The 15,832-nt window shown below is 44.3% G+C and overlaps 1 protein-coding gene across 1 annotated transcript in view; it reads left to right on the top strand.

Annotated features, from left to right (window-relative positions):
* The window catches only part of SH3RF3 (SH3 domain containing ring finger 3), a 231,352-nt gene that overhangs the window by 169,852 nt on the left and 45,668 nt on the right, over positions 1 to 15,832 (top strand). Inside the window, exon 4 of the mRNA XM_082784635.1 lies at positions 8,298 to 8,645. Coding sequence (XP_082640761.1) covers positions 8,298 to 8,645 — 348 coding nt within the window. The remainder of the gene's footprint in view (positions 1 to 8,297; positions 8,646 to 15,832) is intronic.

Genomic DNA, 15,832 nt, shown 5'->3' with positions numbered 1-15,832 from the left:
GATGTAGGTCCATGCCACAATGCACACAACAAAGGTCCATGCAGCAATGTGAGCGTAATACTACCTGGTTCACAGTCCCATTTGTAATTGCTTGGGGTCACACACCATTGTTTGGAAGTCATTTACCTTGAGACTCACAGACTCAATGTGTGCATTTACTCTGAAGTGATCCTCAGCCTTAACTGCTGGTATTTGACCCATCAGTTTTCAGCTAATTCAAAACGTTTTAGGTATTGTTGCACGTCCAAGAAAACAGTAGTACCAGGAGCCTTGTGGGACATGAGGGAAAGAGACAGAAAGTTGCCAGAAAACGTTGGAAACATGAGGCTTGTCTCTCTGTAAAGCAGGTAGGCTCTGCAGATATTGCTCAGAGATCACTTGCAATCCACACAGCTCTTCTCCAGGATTTTTCCTAGCCCGTGCTGAGGTTTCAGCATCCAGCTGGCTCAATGTTTCTGCACGAGAAGAGGTTTCTAGATTTCAGCACAGAGCTGCTTCAGAGGGCTTCCCTTCCTCACAGTAACTGGCAGCAACTGTAAAGGGCTCATCCTGCTGCCAGGCATCAGCGAGGTGTGAGGATTACATCTGAGAAGCTTCTGGGAGTGCTCCTGAGTCTGTCTTAGCCTCTTGCCCTGGCTGCTACCCAGCACGAGGCTGCTCACACTTCTCCTGCCAGCACCAGTATCTTCTGCCTCGGTGCACATGGGCACCTGTGCTCACAGAGGCACAAAGGTTTTCCAATTAGCAAGAGCAAGAGCAAGGGAGACTCAGCACGGCCAGAAACCCAGTGGCTTCCTCCCAGGAAAATGACACTGTCCTTCCAGATCTCCAGTGGCTGTTCCTCAGCTCAGGGACCTTGAGCCTCAGGCTCAGGTACCTGAGTGAACTCCCAAACCACCATACACTTGGTTATTTCCATTATTTTTAGCTGAGAAATATCATCTAGAAACAATCTCTTGATGGGCATCTTGTCAAAAGTAGGATGATCCAGGGAAGTGGTTCAGTCCTGATGAATTTCTTTTTTTTTGATGATAAACCAGTTTGTCAGTAAACTCCTCGCAGCCTCCAACAGGGACTCTTCTGGTGCTGAAATTGGTGCCAGATGGGCACCAGTCCTTCCACCGTTGAAGACAGCTGGAGTTTTGCCACTGACTTCAAAGGAATTAGGATCAAGCCCATGAATTCACGACTGCACTTTTTATTTAGCTTTCTGAATAATTTATAAGTAAAAATAGGCTGGATTCTCCCACTCTTTCTGATCTTGAGTAAAGCTGTATTTGGTTATTTTTCTTGGTTTCAAAGGAGCTTTGGTGCCATCCTGAGCATCTCATTATGAAAAAGGGTGCCCACAGAGGACAGACAGGAAGAAAAGAGAAGGAAATCCTCAGGCACACTGAAGACGCACAGCAGATCTGAGATTCAGAGATGACAGATCAGAGTAAGACAGTCCTCATACTTGGAGCTGAAGGCTAGATAGCTAGAATTGTTTCAAGGAATGGGGAGGGATGAAGAAAGCACGCTTCTTTTTGGTGAGTTCATTTATTTTTAATGCCATTGCAGTTAGTTTTATTTTCGTTCTTCTCAGCACTTTGGACATTAGCTTCCATAAGGTAATTAGCTGCGCTTTGCTCCTGAGCAGACTTTGCAGCAGTCCGAACATTTTTCTGGGATTCACCAAGCCATGTGTTTGCTCTCTATCACTGCAAACCATTTTCCATCTTAAAACTGTTTGGAAAAAAGGGAAAGAAAAAAAAAAAAAAAAAAGAATCCCAGTTCACCACCCAAGGCTTAGTGTTTACTTCTGCTGCACGCATCATTTATTTTCATTCTGCAAGATCATGATGACACGCTCGTCCAAGCACATGCTGTTCTAATATGCTACATTCCTTCGGCCTCTCAGTGCGTTAGAAGTGACATTGCTGCTAAATGAGAAAGGCCTTGTAAGACAGGGAAATAGACTGCTAAGTACCACTCTGCTGCCTCTCAAGGAACCATGTTGAGGACAAAAATGATTGGCTTGTGTTTTTCCAGACTGCACAAAAACACGTACATGGATGACCCTGACTAGGAAGGCTATATATTTTGGGACTTCTCTTCCTTCCTTCAGAACTTGCTGACACATTTAGCAGGCTTTGGGATAGGGAACAAGGCTTACACCTCGTCCTGTGAGCAGAGGGACGGGACACTTGCAGTTTGAGATGTGTCCTAGCAAAGTATTTCTGCAGCTATCATTCTGTATGAATATGTTCAAGCAAACGCCTGTATTGCTTTTCTTGTATGTTCTGGGTGCGTGGAGTGACTGTGCTCCCAGTCACAGCGTGGGGTTTCAGAAATCTGTCCTACATGATGGATAAACCACTTGCAGCAAATCTGTTTCGCATTTTCTTGTCCTTCCCTGACAATAAATTAGAAAAGGCAATACTGGATTGTTGCAGAGATTAACACAAAACCATGAAATAATGCTTTGTTTTAGCTATAGTATTTTCTCTTCAACCATGCCACACTAATGATTCCTCATTAGAAAACGGTGCATAAATGAATAATTGAGATAGGGTTTTGTGGCTTCTGCCCTATGATTTTAAATTGTCCATGGAGAACTTGGGAGGCTTTCCCTAAACATTTTTAAATCCGAATATATGAATCATATAAAAGATTACAAGTATAGATGCATTCAGTATGACTTGTTTGAAGAGCCTTTGGCACAGCTTTGGCTGCTAATATCCCATTAGGAAGCCTTTGGAAGTAGCATCGTCTGTGCTAACTTACCCCGTGAACATTTGCAGTATTAGGCGAGGTGTTGTATTTTTTCTCCTAACACCCATTTGAGTCACTGGGAGGTTTTGCTGCTTGGCTATAGCAGAAGAAAGGCTGTACCCTGCATTTACCAGTAGGGATAACAATAAGGAAAAGCTGCCTGAACTTCCTGAAATGCTGCTTTTTGGAGATGAAAACGCTTCCATAGATGCAGTCTTCAGAGGAAACTCTAAGGGACAGAGATTCTTCCATAGCTATGTCCTTACTTATTCAATAACCTCACTGTGCTTCAGAGCATAAATCATAATACTAGCGAAAACTAATTTAATGAGGGCATAAGAACTTAATATTTCCTGAAAGTAACTACTCCAAACTGAAAGCACGGTAATAAATTCAGACTGTTTATTTTAATCACAGAATCAGCTATGGAACTCCAAGTTGCCAAAGTTTCTGCAAGGCATAAAATGGGGATGTGCGTGATCTGCTCAATATTTATGAACTGCGAAGTATAAAAATTAGCAGTCCCTAGGTGGAAATATTTTCAGTCTTTCGCAGAGACATCGTGAGGAACTTTTATTAATAGTCTTAATTTTCCTTTCTGTTCTCCTAAGTGCTTCCTCTCTAAAACCTTGAGCATGACATTTTTTCCTGACCAGTTTATTCTTTTTATTGAGTATGGATTGATATGAGGGGTTTTTAAACCTTTTTTTATTTAAAAAAAGCCTGAAGTAACATATTTCTATCTTATGCCTGTATTTGAAGAGCACCACCCTTCAGCTAATTCTTTCTATACAGACAGAAAAGGCTTACAGAGTAAATGAACTGTTGTTTTCCTGAAAGCCTTAATAAACTGCACTTTCTGGTTCAAACTGGCTGCAGCCTAACAAAATACTTGTGGACGTGTGTAACACTGAGGATGTAAGCAATCCTTCCTTATTCAGAGAAGAGCAGCATTTTAGTCCAATCTGTGGCACTTTGGTCTGTGCCCAACATTAAGCTTGCACCAAAATATGTTGCTAAACCTGGCAGAGAGTGAGGCCAGCTCTTTCACAGGTCTGCAGAAGCAAATCCTGTACCCAGACCTCAGTGCCTAGAAAGCTAAGAGCCTTCAGTAGCAGAGGGAGGCCTGCTGCCCGTCCCCTCTCTTGGAGAAGACAGAGCTGCTGTGGTGGCCGCTGTGTGTCACAGGGTCCCTTGGAGGTCTGAACTGCCATGCAGGAGTTTTGCCAGTCCCGTGGATTAGCAAACATGCTGGTCTATTTGTCAGGGGAGATGTGGTTTTCTATTAGTCAAGTAGTGGTTTTGGCCTTACACTTGTTTATTGATCGCCCAAAGAAATTATGGTGGCATTGTCTTTTTTTTTGCTGGTGCAGTGCTGTTGTGACAACAAAAGACTGAAATGCTGCTGTTTCAGACTAGGGCAGCAAAGGTTAATTGTTTAAATTTGACCTAATCTCCTGTGCTTCTACCTTGTTCCATAATAATAATAAGTTCCACAGTAATAGTTTGTTTTTCCAACTAAAACTAGGACTAATTATGGCCCTGCTGAGTGCATACTGGCCAAAAAAGAAGCTTTTTCCTCCCTCTTTTTCCCAGCTTCAACATATATGTAGGTACATAGTGCTGCCCACTGAAAGTTTACTGCATTGCCTCACATTAGGGTATACAGGGCAGACTTAGTCCCACCTGGGGACAGCCAGTGCAGATGACAATTGTGTGTGCACATGCACGTGTGTGAGCATATGTAAGCATATGTAACCCAAAGAGAGAGAGAGAAAGTCACCATAATGTGTTTTGCAGAAAAATGAGGTTTATCTACAGACTAATGAAACAGTAATTTTGGCAGGGAGAACTCCTGAGGTAGTTTAATGTTGGTACCTTTGCTGCCTGTATGGTAAAGTCACAAGTAGAATATCTAAAACAGTCCTATCTAAAAGCCAGAAGAGGAAGAAGAAGAAGAAGAAGAAGAAGAGGAAGAGGAGGAAGTAGAAGAACAAGAAAAAAACATTCTCCCTCAGATCATATTGCAGGGACTGGCTGGCTTGAGGCCAAAGCTCTGACAGCTCCTATTATTGTGGCTGGGAGAGCCGCGTGGCTCCCTCATCAGGGTCAGCAGATTTTTAATGAATGCACTCGATTACTGCTCCCTTTCTGGGAAAAGGTTGTTTGGAGGTGAGCGCAGCTCCTTTCCTTCACCCTGGGGATGGAGTGAGGAGACGGGGCCATCTCCAGCACGGATCCTCGCAGCAGGGAATTCCTTCCTGAGAAACAGGCAGGAATTCCTCTGTGAGCTGAGGCTAGTGCATCCTTATCTCAGCACGCAGCACCGCAGGCAGCAGTCACCGAGAGCCTGCAAGCAGTTTCACGGCAGTGTTTCTCTGCATCTCTTACCCAGCAGTGTCCCTTGGCTGTCACACGGCGTGGCTGCATGAGGATTTGCATTCCCAGGGAATGCAGGGCTGCTGGGAATGTTTGGCTGGCTCGGTGTTCAAATCCAAGCCTTATCCCTCTATAGCATATACTGAGTTTTCTAGGGCATCCCGTTACTACAGAATAGATTTGGGGCAAAACCAGTCCCGCTGCAGTCTTAAGGGCATTTTACAATTTGGGATTAGCAGGGCCAGAATTTCGATCATGCACTCTTTTCAGAGGAGGGATCAGAAACCAGCAAGAAAGCTATGTTCTGGTATCAGGGGTTGTTGTAAGAGTTACAGTCTTACAGAAATGTCAAATTCCTGCGACTGACTGTGGGTCAGAACTTTCCATTAGGCTTCTCCTCTGGAAGCAGATCTGCCTGAAGATCTGATGACAGACACCAGAAAGCCATGCTTGTTTACATACCCCAAGTTTAAAATAAGAAATTTGCAGTCATGTTTATGTTTAAAAAAGGGTTTCTAAAAGTTCTTTGCAAAGAGACAGCATCACTTGGTCCTACAAAGCAGTAAGCAGAACCTTTCCTCTGGTGCTCCGAGCCTATTTGGGAAGTATTTTCCAGCATCCATGGGCAAAGCTGTTTAAAAACAGAGTTCTCTATGAAAATAAAGTGGTAAAGCCATAAAGCATTTGTTATCTTGGCAGGCCAAAATAATTTTTTCATAGTATTTCAGGAAGACTTTGACATTCCCAAAAGTTCATTAGCTTGCCTGTTTTGGGAAGGGGGGCTCTTTTTGCCTTTAATCTTCTACCAGTAATGAGATTTACTTTGTTTATATCTATATGGGGCTATTTTTTATCACTCTACATTTAGATGCTAGCTTTCATATTGACCTTTTAAACCAGATTTTACTTTGAACAACAACAACAAAAAACTAATGGGTTTTGTTGTTTTAAAAAGAACAGTTTCAGTGTTAAATTGGATTCCAGCCAGGGAGATTTATAATCTGATTCCTACGAGACAAATCAGAGTTTTGATATTGAGAGCTGGAGCGCTTCGTTGACTGTATGGAGCACTGCTGTAAAGTCAGGAAGTTCTAAAGTTTATTTTTAATTCTTTATATTTTCTTATGTCAAAGAATTAAAATCTATTCTTATCCTACCTGATTGACTTGCTGTAAAATCAGGAAGTTCTAAAGATTTTTTTTTATTATTATTATGATTTTTAACTCTATATTTTCTTACGTCAAAGAATTGAAATATATTCCTCTCCTGCTTGATTTACTAGCAAAGAACTTCCTGACCCTCTGGTGTAGAAAAATATTATGCATATCTGATGTCTTTCTCCTTTCCTCCTTATTATTTCAAATAATTCAGCTAGACTGTCTCTATCAGTTGGGTAAGCAGAGCTGTAACACCTACTTAAGGGAGGGGAACCATCTGCTTTCCTTGCAACTTGCAGCCTGCTGGCAAATATTAGGTTGTACCAATTTACAGCATGATGAAGTGGGAAATAATGGACGTTCTTGGAGAATCTGAGACGGGATCAGCTGTTATTGGCAAAAATTGGCAGGTGCAGTGCACTGTAAGCATGGTCTCGTGTTGGAGAGTGCAGCTGGGAAAATGGCCTGCTAATTGAATGGTAGCAGGACTCCCAGCAGCTCTGACAGCGGTGGAGCATCACTAATTGGGGGCTCCTGGTTGACTTGGTGGCGGCTGTCACCGAACCACGGATCCTTCAGGTTGATGCTTTTCTAGGTGCTGGAGCGTGTAGTGCCTCTTCCGTGCAAGTGGGTCCTCGTGGAGCCAGAAGCGCTTTCAGACTTGGGAGGGCTGGCATAAGGCTGGTGATGATAACTATTTCTCGTTTGTATTTGCAGTATGGCTATGGAGATTTGGAGCCATAAAAGCTACTCAGTTACACATTTGCTTAACTGCACACTTCTGCTGTTATTTTTCCCATACCTCTATTTTTCCTTCTTATATTCAGTTGTAACAGGTTTCCAAATTAGCTCATCATCGAGCAGCAACTATTTATTTATTTATATTTTTTTTGGTGGGGAGAGTGGAGAGGAAGCCCAAGGGGGCCTTGTCCTTGACTGAAATTCTTGCATGCTGCCGTATTTCATATAGTGGTTATGGAAACCAACATAGCCAGTTTTCAGTCAAAAATAGCCTGTTACATGCAGCTCTGGTGCTGTTTGCCTGCTCCTGGACGTGCCCACAGCAGAGTAAATGTTGCTCAGGCCTCAGCACCTGAGATTCCTCTCTGCCCAGGGGTGGCATTTCAGTGCTCAGCATCAGCACCTTGCTGGGGCCAGGGCGGGTGTAGGCTGAGCATCCCTGCTGCCTCCATGATGCAGGATAAGTGCTTTGACAAGGGTGGTCCGGGTGAGTCCAGCAGGTGCCATCAGTAAGTTGTGATGGGTCATTAATGTCCCCTCTTCTTTTTTTTTTTTCCTTTCTTTCTTTATTCTTTTTCCTTTTCATACCCCTTGTTTTTTCTTTTTTTCCTTTCTTTGTCTTTTCTGTTCCTTCTTTTTCCTTTTCCTTTTTCTACTCCCTTCTTTTTTCTTTCTTTCTTCTATCCTTTTCTGCCCCTTCTTCTTCCTTTTCCTTCCTTTTCCTCCCCTTTCTTTTCTCTTCCTTTTATTTTTTTCTCTTCCTTTTTTCCCCTATATTTCTTTCTCTATCCCTTTTCATCTTTCTCTTTTTCCCTTTCCCTTTCCCTTTCCCTTTCCCTTTCCCTTTCCCTTTCCCTTTCCCTTTCCCTTTCCCTTTCCCTTTCCCTTTCCCTTTCTATTTCCCTTTCTATTTCCCTTTCCCTTTTCCTTTCTTTCTCCCTTTTCCCTTTCCTTTTTTCCTTTCTATTTCCCTTTCCCTTTTCCTTTCCTTCTCCCTTTTCCTTTCCTTCTCCCTTTTCCCTTTCCTTTTTTCCTTTCCCTTTTTCCTTTCTCCTTCTCCTTCTCCTTCTCCTTCTCCTTCTCCTTCTCCTTCTCCTTCTCCTTCTCCTTCTCCTTCTCCTTCTCCTTCTCCTTCTCCTTCTCCTTCTCCTTCTCCTTCTCCTTCTCCTTCTCCTTCTCCTTCTCCTCCTTCTCCTCCTTTCTCCCTTCTCTTCCTCTTCTTCCTTTTCTCCCCCTCCTCCTCTCTCCCTTTTCCCCTGCCCTCAGCTCAACGACTCCGCCAAGCAGCTCATCGAGATGGACAAGACGTGCTCAGCGGCCGCCTCCAGCTGCGAGGCGCCACCAGATCCGGCCGCGGCGGTGGCTCTGGGCCCGTGTCCCACCCCGAGCGGCGCGGGAGCGGTGGTGTCGGCCCCGCGGCAGGCGGAGGGCAAGAAGAACGCCAAGAAGCGCCACTCCTTCACCGCCCTCAGCATGACCCACAAGTCCTCCCAGGCCGCCAGCAACCGGCACTCCATGGAGATCAGCGCCCCTGTCCTCATCAGCTCCAGCGACCCGCGGGCGGCCGCCAGGATCGGGGATCTGGCCCACCTCTCCTCCAGCGCGCCCGCCCAGGTAAGGCTGGGGGCATGGCCTTTTCCAAGGGGACCTGTGCTTGTGCAAAGCTGCTGTCATTCTCACTTGGCAGGGCTCTGCGTCGGTCTTTCCCATCTATGTGTTAATGAGTGGGCAGGTGAGATGAGCTGGAGAACAAAGCCAGATAATTTTAGGTTTGATTTGGAACAGAACAGAACAGTTCAGTTGGAAGAGACATTCAAAGATTGTCAAGTCCAACCACTTCAGGGCTACCCAAAAGGTAAAGCATGCCCCATCTGAACCTGCCCTGGCACAGCCTTGAGCCATTTCCACACGCCCTGACATCGGTGAGCAGGGAGCAAAGACCAACACCTCCCTCTGTGCTTCCCCTCCTCAGGACTTGCAGAGAGCAATGGGGTCGCCTCTCAACCTCCTCTTCTCCAGACTGAACAGCCCAGGCATCCTCAGCCCCTCCTCACAGGACATGCCCTCCAGCCCCTTTACCAGCTTTGTTCCTCTCCTCTGGAACCCAATCATTGACTTACAATAATGCAATATATATATTTTAAAGTGATCATACAGTTTGTTTGAACTGTAGTGTATTACAGTTTATATTTCATCACTTTCTGTTATATAAAGAGATCATCTTGAGTGATCCCATTACCCTTACTCCAGATTATATTTGCTCTCCCTTAGGGTAACACTACCGGTATGAACTTCATGTGCTTGTTACACCTCAGGGACAAAAAGCAATTGTAGAGTAATTATTTCCCTATAGATCACTGGAAGACAAACAAATGTGTTGTAGTTTGGCAAGTAGCTGGCACCTGGCAAGTAGCTGCCGTTCAGAAACACTCATCAAGGTTTCAAACAAGCACGTGTGCTGATTGTGCAGGCCATTCCCTCCTTCCCCCCTCGAGAATACCAGCAGATCTGACAAGGGACTTCTGGACCACCGCTGCCAAGGGACGAGCGAAAGCAGGAGACAAACCCACCAGGGACACGCTGAAATCCCAAGCAAACACCTGCTGTTTCTGCAGACAGCAAAATGCAAATGGTAATTTGAAGTTTGAAGGCGTAGAAGAAAGTGGTAAATAATGTTAATCCCAAACCTCTTCTGCCTTGACCTTCCTGCAGGGTCTTGTATGCATGGTGTGTGCAGATTAACTCCTCCTAAAATAATGAATACCTGAAAAAACACAGGGATCAGTTGCACTGGCAGGACCAGGCATGCACATCTGAAGCGAAGCATCCACCTGTGTTTTGCAGTGCTCTTGGAGCGGACCTGAAGTGAAAAGCCCTGAAATGCATTTCCTGGGGGCATCATGTCCTTATTTCCCTCAGTTTCCCTCTATAGAACAGCCCCTCTTGTTCTGCACTGCTTGCTAATGCACAGACAACCCAAACATAACAGGGTCTGCCCACAGGGCAGCCAAAACGATGTGCCAAGGGGCTGTTCTGGAGGTCTTCGCCTCCTCTCAGCCCTCAGCAGGAGTGTGAAGGTGAGGATATGGCCCCGCACAAAGCAGCACACGTGCCAAGATGTACCGGGACATCTGCGACGCAGCGCGAGCCCTAGATGTGAGCGAGGGTCCCAGGCTTGTCAAGTAAATGACACCCACGTTTTTGGCACTTGAAGTGACACATTTGGACTTTGCAGAGATGTGACAGCCTGCGGCTTTTCTGTTCTTGTACTAGCCGAGGAGAGAAGCGTGCACACCCTTTGCCAGAGTCATGTGAAGACTTGGTCTAAGCTAGCACACCACAAAAATTAGATGGGAAAGCAGAAAGTGCCTTAATTACTCTCCCCTACTTTGGCAGAACAACTGTTGTGCAAAACCCCATTCATTTCACAGGCTGTTGTAGTGTTTGTGTGCAAGTGGTAGGGGACAAGGGGCCCGTGTTCCCCATTAGAAGTTTTGAAACCCAACCCAAAGGAAGGTTGGTTGGGTCATTCACTGCAGAGAGGAGGGCATGCCATCCATGTCACAGCTAGGGCTGGGGGACAACAAAGCCCCTCCAGTGGTGACAGACGGACACAGGGACAGTGCTGTGGCACTGGTTTGGGGATCTTTTGCCCCAGGCTTGCAGGCAAGGCAGCTGTGGAGGTGCCTCGATCACTGCTGCCAAAACAAGAACAGCCAGAATCCAGGCAGGGTAAGAAGAGCCTTGGTGAGAGGGATCAGCCTCAGCGAAAAGAGGTTTCCCTCTGTCAAAATGCATTATCGCAGCCCAAAAAGGAGCCAGCCTCCACAAGAGTGGCATTTGCATGTATGAATACGTATGTCTGCTTTTAGGGGCCTTACTATTTTCCATCTGGTCTGAGGGATTTAAAAATTTACATTTTCAAACTTTGCTATGAATATAGATCTATTGGGAGGAAAAAAAAGTGGAGCTGACATTCTCATTATATTCTCCTGACCGTAGGAACAGCCTTCAGAAAAATGCCTCGCTGCTGTAAGACTTGCAGTAAAATCGCAGGAGCTACCAACATGAATTCACCTGCTTTCAGCCCTTTTCGATAGGTCTGCAAAGAGTCCAGACTTTGCCTCTCACAAAATGAGCACTGAAATTGTGCTTATATACATTTATGTGTCTATTAAACCTGTAATTATATGTACATTTTAAATCAAAATGTCAGAAATTCAGCTCCTTCTCTGCCATCTGCTGAGACCTGACACGGCTCTGAAACAATTAGCACTGCTACAGCCTCAGACAGAAGATCAGCTCAGCATTTTTGTTTTATTCAAGTGTGGATAAACGCCAGCCAAAATAGGACAACCAGGGGACCTCTGAGGTGTCACACTCAGGTGTTCAGGGCAGCAAGAGTCTTGTCTTTGTGTTGTTTTTGTTCTCAAATGCGTTTGGCAAATGCTTTTTAGCTGCCAAACTGACCCGTGAGCTCGGCCACAAGAAGCCTCACCTTCTCTTTCCTCCCTTGCCTGCCCAGCAAATCATCCTTACAGCCCTCGAGTGGTCCTCTCTATAACCATCTCATGCCCCTGCTGGTTTGCAGCAGCAAATTCAGCCAAAGTGTGTTTTTACAGGGGGAAACAACAAATTTACAGTTTCAGCGCTGACTGTCTAGCAAATTTATGCCTTTCCTTTCACCAATAGAATCTAAATTTGTGTCACTGTGTCTTTATATCATGTCCTTGAAATTTCCAGGCACTTTATCACTGTTCATTCAAAAGGATCTCCTTGTAAAAAGAAATAAGGGAATTTTGTTCAATTTAGTAGGTATGAGCATCTTTGATTCAAGCCAGGATCTGTGTTGAGCTGAAACCCAGGGGGTTTCTACCTTTTTTAAAAGTTCAACACGCTTTTTTTTTTTTTTTCCTACAGCCTATTCTTAGAACAAGGAGAATTCTATCGCAGAAGTTCCTGAACAGCATCCACTGCCCTACCTCAGGCAACTGACCCATGCCTGGTGAAACCCTGTTCCTAATATCAGCATCCATTTCCCCTGCAGACCTCCACCTGGAGCACCTGCTTTCTCTCTGCTCTCTTGAGACGAAACAGAGACTTTGAAGGCTGTAGGAACTTAAAAATCTAGGTGCAAATTTTAGATGTTTCAGTAAATGTGGAATATATTCCACCCCTTAAAAGCGAGTTCATGCATAGTACTATATTCCTGTGGCTTTTGTCAGCATTTGTGAATTGAAACCAGACTCTCACGCAGAGCTGACATGTTTTTTGTTTTTATGAGTTGTTAGACTATAATAAGCCTCCTGCTTCTCCAGGAGGGCACGGATTTATGCAACTCGAGCACTGACATGCAGACCAGAGTACGAACTCCCATGCTTTGAAAGTACTTCTGCATATCATTAATTCAGTAATTGTGGACTGCTTGCCTTTGATAACGTGCTCGTTGTTCTGGAAGCAGAACCAACCCAGCTGGTTCCAAAAAGCCAAGATGCTATTTTGAGAGTCTAAAAAAAATATCTTAATTGACTGCCAACCTAGGGATGCTCAGAGGTAGGAGGATCAACTTCAAACCACCTCAGCTGGATAAAATAGTGACTGCAGGACCACAATAGCCAGGATACAAAGCACTTATTGACAAAAGGGCAATGCTGGGGTCTTCGTTCTGCTTGCAGCCAAATTTGCTGGTTGTATGCTATTTGTTGCATGCCGAGTATCATTCAGTGAATGTAAGACCTCCATCTAAAAGGTGATAGTGTCTGCCCGTCATGCAGGATGCCCCATCATGCTGGCAAAACAGATTTTTATTGAAGATGTAAGTGGTGCTGTGGGCCTGTGATGGAGCAGAAGCTGAATTAGGCTGCGGGCGCAGAGGAGCCACTTGTAACTGAGATCCCCAGGAGAGGAGGGAAATTCCCCTCTGGATGGTAATGGTGCCTAGGCCTCAGGTGGCTGGTCCTGCTTCCATTTTCACTCCTTATGAATTATTCGTCCCTCCTATTCGGAAAGGTCAGAGGTCGGTAGCGCTCCAAATCCCCTGGTTTTGGGGAGAAAATGCGTCTCATGAATAATGAAGCGCGGCTTTGCGTGCACCAGGACAGCAGCTGAGAGAGGAAGAAAGAAAGGATCCTCCTGGCAGGAGGAACTTGTGGTGTGAGCGTTTTGAACGACTCGTCACCACGCGCAGGAAATCCGCTTGTATCTGCGGGTGTCGGTACAGGCTCCTAACCGGAGGCCACATGTTCAGGAAAAGCTGAGAACAATGTCTTGCACGCTGCCAGTCCCGAGCAGTGACAGCATGTGAAATGAAAAACCTTCCTTGAAGTGTCTCCCCGTATAAATCACTCGGAAGTGTGACTCCTTATCAGTTATTTAGGAGCGCTGGGTTTTAGCTGAGAAAATGTAATAGCAGAACTCTGGTTGAGCCTTGGCTGATAGCCTAAATGTGCTGACCATGAGAAGCATACAGATTGTATTTAAAACCCAAAGGCTAGCTATGAACCTGGAATTTTCAAGCGCTCAACAGGCTCTGAGAAAAGAAGAGAAATTCAAGTGTTTTTCAGCTCAAAATTCATTTTTTGGTCTGGATTCCAAATCGTATCCAGTGTAAGACTTTGCTGAAGTCTAACCAAATCTGCTCCCTGGTCTCTGTATATTCCCAGCTCCACTCTAAATTATTTAGACCCGGAGCTAAACATTGCCTATTTGTTGCACGTCAATTTTAAATAACTTTATAGAGAACTCTTGTTGGAGTTAGGAGGTGGGAAGGAACTGAGGTTTTTTAAGGAGAACATTTTGGGCAGGCATGCGAGCTTCAATTTTTTATAGCTACCAGTAGGTCTTTAAATATGCTCTGTGTGTATTAGGATATATTACATTATTTGTCAAAACTGCTGCAAATGAAACACACGAGCTGACTACATCTATTGACTGATTACATAAGCTACTGAGAATCCAGGTCAAAGCAGGATCGCCTTTCAGAAGCTACCAGCATGGAGACAATGGGTTCTTTTTATCCTATAATTTGTCTCATCACAAATACATTTTGAAAGATTTTTCAAGAACCACAAAATCTAATTTTTGATTGGATCGAGGCAGAGAAGTGCTTTAGAAGGGTGTTTATTCAACTGTGCATGAAATCCTCTTGCCTGTAAAACAAAAACAATGCGTTGTTTTTTTTTCCAGATGCTCCTCAGGGTAGTAACCCAAAAACATTTTACCACTGAAATCATTTTTGCACAGGGCGAATCCCGAGGCTTCACGCTACCTGCCAGTCAGCTCCTGATTTGGAAGACTCGAGAGCAAGCAAGGCAGCCTCTTGGCATTTACACTGCACTGCAAAATGCTGTCCATCCGACACACTCCGTGTGTACATGCATGACATTTTAGCAGAAGTGACCGCAGTGTGTATTTTCCCTCTTTGTCTGTGTGGGGTTTTTGTTTATTTGTTTACTGCTACCATCTCCCTGGAGGGGGACTTCCTACAGGAGCCATCGCACAGGATCCTGATGAGTTTGTTGTTCAATTATCAAGAGGGTAATTACGAACTCGGGATTAAATTAACATGTTTTAGAGGTCAAGCCTTCACTTTAAGCTTCCCTGTTTCTCTGCCTTTGATTTTGTATGTTGTTTGATCCCCAAATTGCAAGAATCTATTTACTCTAAAACCATTTAAACACCCATAGGGGAGAGCTAGACACCAGTGCTTAGTGCTGAAAGGGTTATTCTGATTGAGAAACAACTCTGAATAAAATATAATTCTCATGATGCTCATCCACATAATGCTTAATTAAGCCTCATTTGGGGAAACTGAGAAGCTGCAAACCAGAATAATCAGCGCTCTTATGGATGGCAATGTCAGATGAACATTTGGAAGAAGACGACAAAAAATATTTGGGCTTCTCTCTCCGATTTACAACCATCCTTAGACTGCAGGATAGTGGCTCTCTGTAACTCCATGATCTACTCATGGAAGACATGGTCTAGAATTTTTGACCTGTTACGAACCAAAAAATAATCGGGGCCAATGTGGTGCTAGAACAGGCTGGCATCCCCAGCTATAGTCACTTACAGGCTGTAAGAACCTCTCAGTAAATACTGAATTAGAGAAATTTAGCTCCAGTTTTTGCAGGAAGGAATTTACGCAGCTGCAGCTGCCATGGTGCACATTTGTTTGTTTTTACACACACACCATTAAGGAAGAGAAAGTCTTACTTTAGAATTGGAAAGTCCATTTCTGCTCCCGCTTTGGTAATTAGCATTTGATGAGGCTATTTGATCTTGCGTGTAACACTTTTCATCAATACTTGGTGGCACCGCCATGCATTAAGTGCTTATACATTATTTCTGGGAACATTAGGGCCTGGAGTGATTGCCAGAGTCATTGTTTTATGGAGTCAGTGAATTAGAGAAACAAGTCACAGGAATCTTAAAGACCATTAGGCTATTTCTTGTGGTAGTTTCAGAGGACAGTATATCAGCCTATGTGAGCTGAATGTTTGAGTGTTTTTCTCTTATTATAAATACTAAAGAGAAATTTAAAGTAAGCTGTAAATATGCATTCATGACATTAAAAGAATTTTTCCTGTGAATTAATGAATGTGATAAGTGCCCTGTGGTGAGACAGTGCTGGGTTCGCTTTGAAGTCAAAATAGAGATTTCTGCTTGGTGATTTTCTCAATGATAAGAACATTCGTCTGATAGCAGCAGCAATTATTTTTCCGTGAAGGCTGCTGCAACCTGCAATATCACCATACCCTGCTCCTACTTTTATCACTGTCTTCATGACTTCTATTCCCCTC

Source organism: Aythya marila, assembly GCF_965140915.1.
Source record: "Aythya marila genome assembly, chromosome: 1".
Taxonomy (NCBI): domain Eukaryota; kingdom Metazoa; phylum Chordata; class Aves; order Anseriformes; family Anatidae; genus Aythya; species Aythya marila.
Note: the sequence above shows the minus strand (reverse complement) of the source record. Positions and strands in the feature narration are given on the sequence as shown.